The 15,980-nt window shown below is 47.3% G+C and overlaps 1 protein-coding gene across 3 annotated transcripts in view; it reads right to left on the bottom strand.

Moving 5' to 3' along the window:
* LRRK1 (leucine rich repeat kinase 1) overlaps positions 1 to 15,980 on the bottom strand; it is a 99,363-nt gene that overhangs the window by 64,564 nt on the left and 18,819 nt on the right. For 2 of the 3 annotated variants that reach the window (XM_036232047.1, XM_016154907.2), the window contains one exon: positions 524 to 687. The exons of the other annotated variant lie outside the window; for it this stretch is intronic. In XM_036232047.1, coding sequence (XP_036087940.1) covers positions 524 to 687 — 164 coding nt within the window. The remainder of the gene's footprint in view (positions 1 to 523; positions 688 to 15,980) is intronic. 3 annotated transcript variants of the gene reach the window in all.

Genomic DNA, 15,980 nt, shown 5'->3' with positions numbered 1-15,980 from the left:
TCGAGTCTCTGGTCGAGTGAGCAGACTCATTATGCAAACTCGTCACACCAAACTACGCACACGACAGGACCCTACGTAAACGAGAACCGGCGACGGCGACCGAGGTGCACTCGGATCGGCGGGCTGGACGGAAGCCCGCGGAAACGCTTAGGTGGCCCGTCGGCGTTTATTAGACTTGTTCTTATTTTCTCGTTCTGTTCTCCCTCCACTTGCACGTGTTTCTACATTTCATCTTTCGAGCACGTGCTGTACTTTTATCACGGGAACGAAAGGTGGATTAAACCTCCGGACTGGCACTGTGCTCTCCCAAGTCGGTTCCCTGCCCCTCGGCGCCCGCGAAGGTGGGAGCGGTGGGGACCGTAGGACTGGCACCTGAACGTTTCAATGGGAAACGGGGCCTTTCCGGAACATAACAGGAATCCCCGTTCCCATGACGACAACGGCAAACAAACGGGAGACGTGAGCGACGAGCGTGCGCCCACAAGGGCCCGGTCCTGGCTGGGCGGGTGGGCTCTGGCCTTACCTTTTCCAGCTGGGACGTGCTCTCGTCGCAAGCCTCTCGGAGCAGGTGCCGGGCCCTGCTGGGGTCTCCCTGCCTGTACGCGGTGTGAATGTCTTCTGTCCCCGGGCACTGTGCGGTGGGGTCGCTGCCTGGCGTGGACAGCTTGCCGCCCATGTCCCTGGCACCTGGGCGGACAGAAGCACACACAAGGCATCACCACCGCTGCTGGCGCTGCTCGCATGAACTGTCAGAAAGACCGGCACGTGACATAAACCCGAGGCTGATGCACTGCCTCTGCCAGCGACGGAGAAGCGGGCGCTTTGGCGGGAGAGCTGGTGCTCCAGCCAGATCGGCCCTCTGCTGCGTCCCTCATGGGGACATGGTGGAGGAACAAAGACAGCTCACGTCCTGGGAGTGTGGACCTCTTTCTGCCTAGCAAACCCCACAGAGGGCGTGGGACTCGGACTCACCAGCTCTCGCTCGATCCCGAAGGCACAGAAGGGAAGGAAGTCAGTCCCTCCCCTCATGAAGTTCCTACTCCAGAACAGGGGCTCATGGTTAGGAGGTCTGTGGACCCCGAAAGGCTGACAAACAGGCTTCGGAGGTTTCCGGCACATCCTAAATTTGCACACAGAACTGTGGGTGTGTGTGTGTGTGTGTGTGTGTGTGTGTGTACATACGTACATTTTTCCCGGTAGAAAATTCAAGGCTTCTACCAGATTTGCAAATGTATTATTAAACCAGAGTTAATAGCTACGGATATTATAGAAACAACTGCAAAAATGAGGAGTTAAATGCTCATTGTGTTCAGTGATGGCAGAAATAGAGAATTCTACTATTTCTGGCCCAGTTTAAACGACCAGTAGGAGGCAAACTGGGGCTGAAGTCTGGTCTCCGAGCTCTCGGGCTGAGGCCAAACTCATCCCCTCTCAGCGGCCTCTTTGAAGGGATGAATAAATCAAGCTTCTTAAGAAATTAAAATGACTGGAGCGACCTTGGTTAATAAAATCAAATGGGTTCTGAGTATATAATTTAGTAATCACATGTATATTGCATTGTGGGCTCACCACCCAAAATTAAATTTCCTTCTGCCACCAAATATTTGACCCCCTTTACCCCTAACCACCTCCCCTATCCCCCACCCCTTCCCTCTGGTAACCACTAATCCACTGTCCGTGCCCATGAGTCTCTGTTTGTCATGTTTGTTTGTTACTTTTAGTTTTATATCCCACATAGGAGTGAAATCATATGATTCTTGACTTTTTCTGTCTGACTCTTTTCACTTAGCATGGAACTCTCAAAATCTACCCATGTTGTCGCAAATGGCAGTGTTTTTTTTTTTTTACAGGAAAATGCTGAGCGGTTGGCTTCCAGATATTTCCATCCCGAAAGCGAATCCCATCACAGCTACCGCTATGTGGAAAATAAAAAATTCATTTATTTACAATAGCATAAAAATTGCATGCTTCAGAAAGATAGTTAACAGAAGATGGACAAGAACTTTATCCTGAAAACTCCGCAACGTTGCTGAGAGAGACTAAACCCGACCTCTGTAAAGGGAGAGGCAGCTCATGTTCATGGACGACAGGAATCAACATTAAGACGTCAGTTCTCCCCGGTTTTATCTTAGAGACAATGGAAGCCCAGCCACAATTCTAAGAGTTGTTTTTTTTTAAAATAGGAATTGACAATCCGATTCTCAAATTTGTATGGAAATTCAAAGGACTTAGACTATCCAAAGTAATCGGGGAAGAATAAGAGAACTGGAAGATGCGCAGTATCACTGCGAAGCTACAGGAATCGAGACAGTGTGATACTGGCACAGCTAGACACACCCGTGGAACAGAAAAGAGCTGAGAAACAGGCTCTTTTTTGCACGTCCGATTGATGACAAGGGCGCCGAAGCAACACAACGAGAAAAGTAAAGTCATTTCAACCAATGGTGCTGGGGCAACTGGCCACCCGCCTTGAGGAAAGACCCTCGAGCCCGATTTCTCACCACACGCAGAAGGTAATTGGAGATGGGCCAGGGATCGAAACGTAAAGGTTAAAGCCACAGAGAATTTCTTCATGACTTGAGGGTAAGTAAAGGTTTCTCAGGGCACAGAAAGCCACACCAGGAAGGGAAAAATTGCTAAGCACACTTCACCAAAACTTTAGATTCTGCTCGTCGAAGGATTGGTCCACCATTTAAAAAAAAAAAAAAATAGGCGAGTCGCATACTAGAAGAAAATATTTGCAAAACACATATCCAAAAAAAGAATAGTATCTGTAACTCAATAACAAAGGACAAACAACCCAATTAAAAATGGGCAAAGAGTCGAATAGTGGAAGATGTTTAAAGAACGCGCCATCACCAGTTACCATGGAAGCGTGAATTAAAGCCACCAACAGACACCACGCCACTCCCACCAGAATCACTAAAATTGTAAAGAGGCTCGAGAAGGATACGGAGCAGCCGGAACACCGATGCCTTATTGGTTCGCGTGTGAAACAGTAACGGCCACTTTGCCAACAAGTCGGGTGGTTTCCTACAAAACTGAACGCACACCTGCCCTGTGACCCGCAGCTCTATTCTTAGCTCGTCGCCCAAGAGAAACATGTCTAAGAGATCATCCAGGAACGTGCGCAGCAGCAGGATTCGTGGTATTTCCGAACTATAAATACTGCGGGTGTCCGTCAACGGCGTGGGCAAACTAGGTTTGTGGTTTAGTTGCTACCTGGCAATAAGGAAGAATAGATTACTGATCCAGGAAATAACGGGCAGGAATCCGGAAGCATGGTGCTAAGTGATTGCACAAAATGATTCTCATTTATGGGTGGGGGTGGGGGGAGGAACGGTGAGTGGTTCCTGGAAGGGACGGGCGTAAGGTTTGCCAGGAGGCATGAGGGCACCGGCTGGGGGAGGGCTCCCTTTCTTGACGGTGTCTTCATCAGACTGGTGTTGTTTCAGAAGGTATCAAACAGTCCAATGAAGATATATGTACTTTTTCCTTTACGTGAGTTTTACCTAAAAAATCTGCGAACGATATTGAGTAATATGACTGCTGAACTATTTGAGGGTGAAGAGGACAGGTATTTCTAACATACTCTGAAATGCATTAAAAATGATGGGTTGATGGATGGATGGATGGATGGATGGATGGAGCCATGGGTAGACGGAGAGAAATGCAAGTGAGAAATTTCAGAAAATGTTAACAGTGGACACTAGGTGCGGGGCGGATGGATGTGCACGGCTCAGGGTTTTCAGCTTTCCTGCAGGTTCGGAATCGTTCGTGACAACGCCGGTTGGGAGAAGTCAATCGAGTAACCGCCCTAAACGCAGGGCCTGCCATGTGTCACACGGAGCGCGGTCCGCCACCAGCACAGGAGACTCCTGCCCTGCAGGAAGGCGGAGAAGCTGCTCACAGTAAAGGCCCTGCTGCTCCCGCAGCTCACCGTGAGCCACGACCTTCGCCGTTCCCAAGCAAGCGCTGGAGAAATCCACACACGTGGTTGCGTATCGCGTACAAACTGGCATCATTGCCAAACACACCAGCGCAAGACCACGGCGCTTGCGTGGACATCATTCACTTACTTATTTTTTTCCCGGTGTATTTTTGGAAAGAGAAATCGGAAAAGGGCTTCGTGTGTAAGTGGTTATAGATGTGACTAAGGCGGGTTTACTTCCCATCACACGTAATGGTCTCCACTGATTATTTACAATCAGAGGCCTTGGGACCTCTGAGAATGGGCCGAAGGGAGAAGGCCACTGGCAGGCGCGAGGAGGAGGTAGAATCAAGGGCAGCGTCCTTCATCAGGAGGGACACTTAATTGTGTCATTGGTCACGTTTCAGAATTAAACAAGTATCTCCCTGATCGCCATAGAAGGCAAGCATGTGTGTGTATGCGTGTATGTGTGTGCATGCACACGTGTGTGTGCATGTGTGTGTGCATGCATGTGTGTGCACACGTCTGTGGGTGTGTGTGCACGCCTGAGCAGATATAAAATTACCTCTCCGGTTCACATTAGGAATGTCAATAAAAACAGTTAACCTTTAAGCCGAAGTGACATCCAGAAAGTAGAACCTAGGATACAGGCTGCACTCGAAATTACAAAGACGATTTTATTTTAACTTGATTTTTAGATAATGGAATGTATGTGCGGTAAGTGATATAATAAAAGCCAAGACTCTCAGTTCTATCGTTACGTTTCCGCTGTGGTGGTGATTTCAGTTTTGAATCTGATTTTCTGAAGTCGCATGGACAATGAATGTCCACTGCTGCTGACCCCAAGAGCCGACGGGTCTGGTCTAATCAAATCGCCGGATGGACATTACGGGAAAATGTCAGTCAATGAATACGCACTTGATTTAACCTGCCAACTTCGTTTACTTTCCTGAAATTATAAAAAGAATATATGTGTAAAATAGATTACATATATTTTAATTGAAAGGAAAAAAAAAGATCACAATGCTAATGATAAGTGTTAAGGATGGGATGGGAAGGAATTAGTGATAGGATTAGAAAATATTTTTCTTCTTTAAAACTTTAAAGGAATTACGCAACAAATAAAAGAACACCTCCCCATTGAAAGAAAATGAAATAATAGAGAAGTATATCATGTAAAAGGCAGAAGCCCCTCCTCCCCACCCTCAGACACCTCTTCTAGGAGGCAAATTTTTACTTTTATAATAATTTTTTTTTTCGCCAAAATACTAGTTTTGTATTTGAGAACTGGTGACCTATGATTTAAACTTAAAGCAGGGGAATATATTTATACTATTTGTGATTATCCAGTTATTTATTTGTGTCTATTGATCAACAATTGTCCATAATTCTATTCTTTTATACAGTAAAACATCACAGCTTTAAATATTTTGTTTATGCGGATTTAAAATTCATTTTAAAAATATAACCCCCTAAATTATTCTATTTCAATAAAGTATTACTGTGTTAAATAACTAACTAGAACTAGTAGAAAAATAATAATAGATCAGAATACTCAGTTTCGAATGAAAAAAAAATATTCCTTTTTGTTCTTTATTACAATGTGTCATCATTTTCCCATAGAGCAGTGAAAATTTTCTGTATACCTGGGTGCGTGTTTATGAGTGAGTGTGTGTGTGTGTGTGTGTGTGAACTACAAACAGGCATCTCACCTGCTTTTGATGCAAAGTGAATATGCTTAATAAAGTATATAACTAAAAGAAGAGAGGGAAACCAAAAGCACGGTTATTTACTTAATTTTTTTAAGATTGCCTGGTGTCGCTTGTTTGGTTTTGCGGCGCGGACAGTTGGAAGTAGTAACTAGTCCCAGGAGACTATCCATGTAGTGGGCGGCTGGGGTTATGGGTCCGGCACACGTGGCGATATTCGAGAATACAAGAAACGTTTACGATGAGCCGTGTGATGATACGTGGACATATTCCAGGTTGGGATAAATATTAATATCCACATAGCCTGTTATTTAAATGTGCTGACGTGGGCAGTAAGTTAGGGTTCATTATGTGAAGACGTATTGGGTTAAAAAAAATTATTTAAAACCCAGTGGAACCAGCAAAGCGTGTAGTCCTTGAAGATCGCTTTCAATTTAATATTCTATTTACAAAGGAACACTTTCGGAAACGCGGCTCCACATATTTGGGCATCTTTAGGAAAACCGTGTTCAGTTGCCAATGACTCAGTCTCTAAACGTCATTTCTGTGGTTCGTTAGAGAAACAAATTATTTGACAGGAGAACTGACGAGAATTATGTTTCTCTTTTCTTTGGGGACGTCCCTGTGGCTATCGCAGAGCGATGTCTGTGAAAGCCACGCCGCTTACACCCACAGCTCGCTGCGGCCTTTCCGGAGAGACAGCCCTCCTTTGTCTGTTGGCTCTGAGTCCACTCTGCCCTTTCGCCCCAAGAAGACGTAAACTTGAAGCAGGGGGATGTATTTATAGTATTTGCGACTATTATCTTCTCTGCTAGAACAGGTATCTGTTAAATGATCCCTCCTGACCTGATAATCAGAATAAAATTCTCTCTCCACTGGTTTTGCTTTTTCCTACAAAAATATAGGACAATGAAGAGGTCGTACGACGTTGACTGTATTTCTGTGAGCCGTCAACGTTGCCCTCTTCCACGTACATGTTATATATACACGTGTTATCACAGAGATGTAATTCATCCCCACCGAAGGAAACATGCACGGTGGAGGGGGGCTGTTGTCTGTCGATCCAAAATCCGCGGCGCCCTCTGTACATCGTAGAAAAGACACTAACGTTTCATGCCCATGCCATGAATTCTTTCCTTACACTCAGTAGAGGAGCGAAAAGTAAAAATATATCCGTCAACCCACAGCTCACTGCAGAACAGACGAAAGTACACGTTAGGGTGTTACTGACCTGGTCGTGATGGCTCAGTGACCCTCCTGTGCCATCCTCCACCGCACCCCCACGTGGCCCCAGCGCTGGGGGATGGGGCTGCCCCTCCTGAGAGGCGACATCCTCCTGGCACACTGGGAGTCTCGCCCTCTGCAGCCCGGGGTTCACTGGCCTTCGATTCTTTCTTAGCCAGTTAGAGCTCTAGAGTTTCAGCAGCAATTGTCATCTGTGGGTCGAATTACGGTGAAATCCAACGCTTGATTTCTTCGGGGAAGATGCAGAAGTTGGGGGATGTGGAGGGCGACATGACCTCCAGGGTGACCCTCCGCGGTAATTCCTCACCGGCTCCAGATGGCTAGAGCTCAGCCCCACGACGCTGGGCTGCAGGGACAGGCCGGCTTCACAAAGGAAAGCACAGACCGCGATGGCCTCCAGCAGGGGACCCGGCTCCCGGGGACAGTGCTCCAGCAACAGGGGGCGAGCGTCTCTCACACCAGCAAAGCCCCCACCCTCACCTGATCGCTGGAAATATGTTTTTGTTAATGAAAGAGGGAGGGGCGGTTATGCCCACAAATAAATCACGCAGTGGGGGGTGGGGTGGGGAATCACGCCCGGAAGTGCTGTTCTCCTTAGAAATAAACAATACAGGTAACCGGAAGATGCCATGCTGTAGCCACTCGACACAGTGAAGGAGTGAGTGAATTCTAATGTCCGTGGCTGGCCAGAGTGTGGTGACGCGGGTACTTCTGTCATGGAGGGAGGAGTTGCTGCTAATGGTGTGACTGTTTCTGAAAGAAAGTATATTACGTAAAAGACCCAGGGGAGGCTCTGCCAGTTTCCCCATGGTATTTCTCCTGGAAATTTACCTGCGGAAGATAACGGGGCGCAAACGAAAAATGATACGTTCCTGAGCTGTGACATGACGCCCTGCAGAATTAATCGCCTACCACAGCGGTCGGAAGACCCCGCCGGCCAGGTAAACGGCCATCGTCAGGGATTAGCAGGTGGCTTACAGTCCAGGAAACGCCTAGGTGACCGGCACTGACTTGGGTCATTTACTCTGACGCTCACCGTGATGAGCAGTGGTCAGGGCTGCCCTTCGCAGATGAGGGTCGAGGTGAAGACGCTGTTCGAGGGGACAACGTCTGGCAAATGGCAGAAGCCACAGTGTGTCTGAGCCCAGAGCCCACAGAATTTCTGCTGCTCTGACTTCCGGTTTAATACCTGCCTGGAATGCATATCCGCGTCCCCCCAAATTCCCAGGCTTTAGCCCTAATGCCCGGTGTGATAGTATATAGACCAGGGGCTTTGGGGAGGCGACCGGGTCATGAGTGAGGAGACCCCATGCTGGGAGAAGAGACACAGGGGACCCGTACAGAAGAGACACAGGAGAGCTGGCTTCTCTGTCACCTGAGGACGCAAGGAGAAGATGGCCATCCATCTACAAACCAGGAACAGGGCCCTGGCCAGGAACGGGACCCGCCAGCAGCTTGGTCTTGAACTTCCCAGCCTCCAGCCCATGAAACGACTGGAGATTTTATTCTATTTGTATTTTTCTGCTATTCCAGTATCTTTTTGTTTTTTTCCTCTCACCAAGCTTATATTGATATTAAAATTAAAGGGGGGGGGACCTGAAACAGGAAGAGGATCCAGCACAAAACTGACTACTTTCAACCTGATTTAATGAACCAGTTTTGGGATGGTATTAAATTGAAACGACTCTTTGCTCTTGGGTAGACTGAGTCTCGACTTGGTCGCTCTGGAAAAAAGGACAGAGAGAGAGAGCAAGAAAAGCTCCCGGGATAATAACTGGCAGAGGTATCCCCGACTTTGAGAGACAGAGTGAAATGGTCTACGATAATAGTCTACCAGTAATTGTTTCTTGTGCTGTAAGAAATCCTCCTTCTCCCCAACACCCGCGCCAGGCAGGGCTCCTCATCGGCACTTTCCACGACGTGACACGTGCTCTGGGGGGGTTCTAGAGGAGCTGTCCCTGCCCAGCTCTGAAGAGCAGAGGTGGAACTTGGACCCTCAGCACGGGTCATCGATGCCTGCCCTTTGCTTCCCAGGCTGTTCCCTTCCGACCAAACGGGGGGCACCTCCTCGGAATGTGATATGCTTGGCAAACACATGGGAACTAAAAGGCGGGATGATGGGGTCTCGTGAGATGGAAAAACCAGAGAGGAAATCGAAACCGATTCCTCCGTGAATTGTCTGTAGCGGAAGAAGAGAAACACAGAAATACAGAGCTACAAGGTGGATTCTTCCTTTGCCTTAGCGCCTCTTCCAAAAATTCATTCGCTTATTGCTAGAAGAACTACTATGTGCTGAGTTAGACCCCGGGGACACAGCCCGAGGAGACAGGCAGGAAGAGCTGTTCTTTCCCAGAGTTTACTGTTAAAAATCTACAACAGAAACCACGCCCGAGAGACAGGATGGTCAACAGGCAAACGCTGGCCTGGTAAAGAAAGAAGAACCATTGTCTGGGGAAATGAAAATCACAGAAGAGAGTTCCTTTAGTTAATACTCCCTCAAGTAAAACGAAATGGTACAATGATGAGATAAAAAACAAAAATCAGTCATACTCTGATTCTTTGGGGAGAGGGTTGGGGTTATAATGAGCGTTAGGCCACTCTGTCACAGTAATCCTGCTTCTAGGACACCGACTCTAAGGGAATAATTCCACATATTTAAAAAGCACTATGCGAAAGTAAAAAAAAAAAAAAAAGATGACGACTGCAGTATTTAGTATAGCGAAGATTATCAAATGCATTGAAATGCTTTTCACGGTGAGCAGTGCGTGGAGGGACCTCCACACAGGACAAGTGACGAGAAGGAAAGACCCAGAGATGGTAGCGGTGGCTCCTCCACAGTGAAATGTGTGGTGATCTTGCCCCCTTTTCTCCGTTCCCCAGCTACTTCTCTGTTACTGCTATAATGGAGAAATAGTTTTACAAATGTTCTCTCCGGGCTAATCAAGCCAAATTTCTAACCGCATCCAACTGGCGCTCGGCAAAACTGGGCGCACGGGAAGGAAGAGAACAGCTCAATCCAGAGGGACGTGTAGGGTGAGGCACCCAGACCTTCCCAGCAGTGACCTCTACCAAGAACTGTGAACTGCGCTGAAATACACGGTGACAGACAGACAGACAGACAGATAGACAGAATCTTGTCTGCGAACACGGGTTGGAGTTCTCGCTCTACTGTTTGCCAGGGGCACAATCTCGGCAAGTATTTCAGATGCTTAAATCTTGTCTTCTTATAAAGAAAAATTGCAAAATGCATGACAAAAAACCCCCCAAAAAACTAGCACACAAATGGGGGTGACTCCGGGGGGGGGTGCGGCCCCACCCCCACCCCCTCCAGGCCGCCATGAGGCAGCGGGCATCTCCTCATGCACCCCAGCTCTGTCAGCCTCCGCGCTGTCTCTCCCACCTGGAAAAAGCGCCCAGCACAGGTGGTCTCCCCAGGGAGGATGTGGGGGGCTCCCCTGGGCCTCCTTCTCCTTGCTCTGCCAGCACCTGGCCTGACCCTGACTGTCTCCCCGGTGAGGGGTCTGTCGCCTCCTTTCTGCCCGGTGGCTTCTGCTCACTCAGCATCGTTGTGCCTAACGTTACGACACACATACAGTAGGTGCTCATTAAAAGCTCCGTGAATTCAACTTGTTGAACCCCCGGAGCTATCCGCACGTCCAGAAGGGGTTGACCTACGACTCTGCCCATCTGTAGTGTCACTGAGAATGGCCGAAAGGCGCAGAACTCTCTTGGCACAGAGGAGAAGGCCGCCTCCAGGCCCCTCGGGATGCTCCCTGCCACGAACGGCTCCCTGTCGGCCCCACGGCCTGGCCTGCACCCCGCGGGGGGAGGGTTCACGCAAGGTCATATCGTGCTGGGGTTTCCCATTCATAAGAGCACCCCAGGACTTCGTTGGACGCCACCGGGGAAGGAGCTCCGGAGCCCAGAGGGCCGTTTCGCCCTCCTTCTGCACCCCGTGGGGCATGTTCACACTGTCCCCTACGTCCCCAGGAGATGACGGCGGCACCCGCCACCAAAGGGGGTGGCTGCGAGGTTCAAGTGAATGACAGTGCGGGAGGTGCCTACGACGCTGCCCGGCCCTCAGTGGGCCGCAGATCAACACCAGCTCTTACGATCGCTATTTGAAACGAAGTCAGGAATCCGGCCCGCGTCTCCACACCGGGGGGGCCGGGGCTTCACGCCTCGCTCCTCGAGCATGAGAGAGATCATGTCGGCGCGGGTGCAGGAGCCGGCGGTTTTCTGAATCTTATGGACTGAGCTGAGCTCACATGCGAGTGGAGGCTGTTAACCTATAAGCCAACGGCCAAAGTGAGCGAGGCGACCAGCATTTATTTGAGATCCACAAGAAGAGCTGTTCCGGAAGCACTGATTCAGGCAGAAGCCCAAACGGCCTTTCCCTGGGCGAGGGCAGGGGACCAATTACACCGTTACGCCACCCACGACGTCACAGAAGGAAGGTGTTTCTATAGGTGCAGAGAAGCTGACATCGCGATGCTAATTCTAATTGAGGGTGTTTTTAATTTTCAGTCCAGTAGTCATAATATCTGCTTTCCTGTCATCTTTCAAAACACTTGTTTGAGATCCAATGCTGCAATTAGGCCCAGTCCAAAGGTTATTTTATCTCGTTTTAACATTCCAAAGGTTTGAGGTCTAAGACATGCAAGGCGGTTCCTCTGGGACAGCAGCTCTAACTCTGTTTTAAAGTCACACCGATTTTGTTTGTTTTTTAACAAGACAAAATGTGGTAGACAAAGGGCATACCTCCAGCACCCTCGCTGGGCTTGTGAGGTACGAATAGAGCCCAAATGCCTGGACATCACCTCCACACGGGGTGGCACATGCCAGCGGACACCGTCAGGCCCTGGCACGCTGCCCAGCACACAGCCGAAACTCAATAAACGTCCGATGTAAACGGTGCCGGCCAAAACGAAGAGTCCCACCTCTTTGCTCTGACAGTGAGTGCCCGCCCTGACCTAAAAATGCCGCTGCCTGAAATCAGCCAGCGTTCCATCGGGTGGCCTTGATTGAGTTCATTTTGGTTAGCAGAGCCTCTTAAAGGATTGTCTTAATCCTTTCAGGCTGATGTAATAAAATACCACAGAATGGGCGGCATATAAACAACAGAAGTTTATTTCTCACAGTGACAGAGGCTGGAAGTCTGAGATCAGGACGCCAGCATTCTGGGTGAGGGCTCGCTTCTGGGTGGCTGGCTTCTCATTAAATGCTCACTTGGTAGGAGGGGCCCCGGAGCTCTGAGGGGTGTCTTCTCTAAGAACATTGACCTTGTCCCCAAGGGCTCCATCTTTGTGGCTTAGTTACCCCACAAAAGCCCCAACTCCAAATACCATCACTTTGCGGGGTAGGTTTCAATATGTGAATCTTAGCAAGTCATAAATAGACCACAGCAATGACCTGGCTTCAATGCCATGATATTCCCAAATAAGGGGTAAGCTTATAGTTATGTAAGCTTAAATCCTGGAGGCAGTGTTCAGAGCTAATTATTTGGTTAATCACTACAGAATTATTAGTTACTGAGATAAAAACTGGCTGTAATCAAAAGCCTGAGAAGCAATTTGATGCTTTCTCTAAGGGACGGTGCTGGATAGAATGCCGTCTCCCGCGGAGGAGAGCGAGACCAGGGAAGGAGTCAGGTTCAGCAAGAGCACCCCCAAAATGAGAGCATACTAATGGGGGGTTCATACAAGTGGACAGCCACATGGGAGCTGTACGGTCGGACCCATTCCTCCCAGAACCAGGCTAATTCCAAATGGATCAGAGCCACGAACATAAAAAACAAAACTCCGTGAGCAGAAAAAATGGATGAAGTCCTTTCGGCCTGGGAGAGTGTACGCCTCTGGACTGTGACAGAATCCAGGAGCAATAAAAGGTTGATAAATCTCACCAAATTTTAAACGCAACAGGTTTATTGAGTTATAATTCATACATCATCAAATTCACCATTTAAAGGTACACAATTTAATAGTTTTTAGTATATTCGTGGAATTGTGTAAAATTCATCACTCCTCTGCCTTTAAAACATTTTTGCCACCCCAAAAGGTATCTCATACTAATTAGCAGTCACGCCCTACTCGTCCCACTCTGACAAGGACGAATTCACCCTCTGTCTACATAGCTTTGCCGATTTCATACAAATGGAATCATACAAAATGTGGTTTCTGTGACTGGCTGCTTTTACCTCCCCTGTTTTCGAGATTCATCCCCGGAAAACATGTTGTAGCCCCTGTCAGTACTCCATCCTTTGCCACTGCCTAATAATAATAAATACGCCGCTTTAGCTATTTCATTCATTCGTCCATGGACGGACATTCGGAGTTTCCTCCTTCCTGGCTGTTCTCAGGAACACTGCTGTGATCGTCCGGGTACGAGTTTTTCTGTGAACGTGTGTTCAGTGTTCCTGGGTGTATATGCAGAAGCAGAATTGCTGGGCCACGTGATAACTTTACATTAACGAGGCCGAGGGACTGCGGAACCGAAGCGGCTGCGCCACGTTCCACGCCACTGCGATGTCCGAATGCTCACGTTCTGCCCTCACCGCCACCTGCGACGGTCCGGATTTTTAACATCATCTCTTCCAGTGGGCGCGAAGCAGTCTCTCGCGGTTTTGAGTTACATTTCCCCAATGACTGATGACGTTGAGCATCTTCTCACGTGCTTATCGGCTATTTTTATATCTTCTTTGATACGAAAAAGGTCTATTCACATCCTTTGCTCGTTTATTTGTCTTTCTGTTGTTGATTTGTAAGACTTCTTTATTTAATTTGGATGGAAGCCCTTCATAAGATATATGATTTGCTAACATTTTCTCCCATTCTGTGAGTTGTTTTCTCACTTTGATGATATCCTTCGGGTTCAACAATTTTTAATTTTGACAAAATCCAATTTATCTATTTTTCCTTTTGTCATTCATGTTTTTGGTGTCATAGTTAAGAAATCATTGCTTAATTCAAGGTCATGAAGATTTAATCCTATGTTTTCTTCTAAAAGTTTTATAATTTTAGCTATTACATGTAGGCCTTCTAAAAGTTTTATAATTTTAGCTATTACATGTAGGTCTATGATCCATTTTGAGGTGTTGTGTGTGTTTTGTAGGTAGGGATCCAACTTCATTCTTTTGCATGTGGATACTGAGTTGTCCCAAAGTCATTTGTTAAAAAGATGATTATTTTCTCATTGAATGTATTAGCACCTTTGTCAAAAACAGTTGGCCCTAAACATATGAGTTTATTTCTGGACCGTTAATTCTATTCCGTTGATCAATATGCCTATCCTTATGCTAAAATCACGCTGCCTCGATTACTGTGGTTTTGTACTACATTTTGAAATCAGGCAATGTGGGTTTTTCAACTTCATTCTTTTTCAACATTATTTTGGCTATTCTGGGTTTCTTGCACTCCGGTTGGGATTTTAGGATCAGCTTGTCAATTTCAATGAAAATATCAGCGGCGATTCTAATAGGGACTGGGGGTCTCTAGAGAGTATGAGATTAGAGATTGAAGTCAGAGATTGTATTTTGCCAACTTCTGGGGAAGTTGATCTGGGCAAAGGAGTTCAGAGGCTTCGCTGTGTATTTTAAATGGAATTCCCTGTGGATGCCTTGTCAAAAAACTTCAGTGAAGATTCGAGCTGCTTTTTAATTTTATTTTAAGATTCTAGGCTGGGGTTTCCTTACGAAACATTACTGTGCCGACAGAGGCCACCACGAAGTGGCTCAAATTTCCTCATGTCTCACATACGTGGTCCATTCTCCTCTTCTTCATTTTAACGAGTGGGTTATACCATGACGATGATGTGGTGATGGTGATGGTGGTGATGGTGGTGATGGTGATGATGATGATGGAGATGGTGGTGGCGGTGATGGTGATGAGGATGGTGGTGGTGATGAGGATGGTGGTGATCATGGTTTGATGATGGTACTGACGATGATGCTAATGATAACCTTCATGTGAAAATGTGTGAAAGAAATTGGCAAAGTACAGAACAGTGTGTGTGATCAGCCACAGTTTGTTTAAAAGAGGGGAAAAACACGATTCTGGAAGGATGTAAGAATCTAAGAATTGTAAATTGAGGATTTTAAACAATGTGACCACATTTAAACAACTAAAGTTTTAAACTCTTGGCAATAAAAAAAAAATGAAGAAATTTTCCCTTCCTTTTCCTCTGTCTGTCTTCAGTCAGAGATACACACCCTCCAGCTCAAACGACAACTGATGTGCCTCGATACCGGAACGGCCATCTGCCTTCCAAATCCGGAAGCAGGCATGCACAAAAAGCAGCAAAAAGGCCAGGATCGGGGATCCTCCGCAGCTTACAGAGTTGCAAGTTGATGTACTTAATGTGTGGATTCGAGGGGAACGCAGGGATTCCACGATCATGATGGTTAAGAGCAAACGCGCCACAAACACAGCTGCATAAAAAATAACGCTTCCCGGACGCGAACTCCTCCCCGCCCCTCTGACCTCAGACAAAAAACACCGAGGAGATCGTCCATGTGAGCCAGCGCTGACATTCCTGGGAGTTGGACACACACTCGTCTGTGGCTGTCACACTCACAGCTATTTTTTTCCTATATGGAAATGCCCATCGCATAGCACAAACCTCTTGGAGTGTAGCACAAACATTGGCCAGACGATAATATGGCTCTTTCTTTTTGTGAGTGGTCTTCTGATTATTAAAGTGAGATGCTCCACGATTCCTCAGGAACCACAAATATCCCAAGAATGTCTGTGCTCCAACGAATACTGTGGCCTCTCGCCGAAACCTGACTCACCCCTCCTGCCCCGAGTTCTCTCTGACCTGTCCTCTCTATGGACAATTTAAAAGCTACCCATGAATACCAGAACTGCAAGATTTATTAGGAGTTTTCTCCCATGAGGCATACAGACTTTGCTGATTTGGCGCCCCTCCCCACCCCAATGCATTCTGAAAGTAAGGCAAAGGAAAGATTTTTTCACTGAAATGAAAACATTTTTGGCTAAAACTTGAATTAAGTAGCTTCGATCGAACAATGTAATGATCAGATTTGGGGTCGTCACGGTTCAGCTACACACACACTTGAAAAGGAGAAGCAGCCATGT

Source organism: Rousettus aegyptiacus, unplaced genomic scaffold (genome assembly GCF_014176215.1).
Source record: "Rousettus aegyptiacus isolate mRouAeg1 unplaced genomic scaffold, mRouAeg1.p scaffold_m13_p_14, whole genome shotgun sequence".
In the NCBI taxonomy this organism is placed as follows: Eukaryota; Metazoa; Chordata; class Mammalia; order Chiroptera; family Pteropodidae; genus Rousettus; species Rousettus aegyptiacus.
Note: the sequence above shows the minus strand (reverse complement) of the source record. Positions and strands in the feature narration are given on the sequence as shown.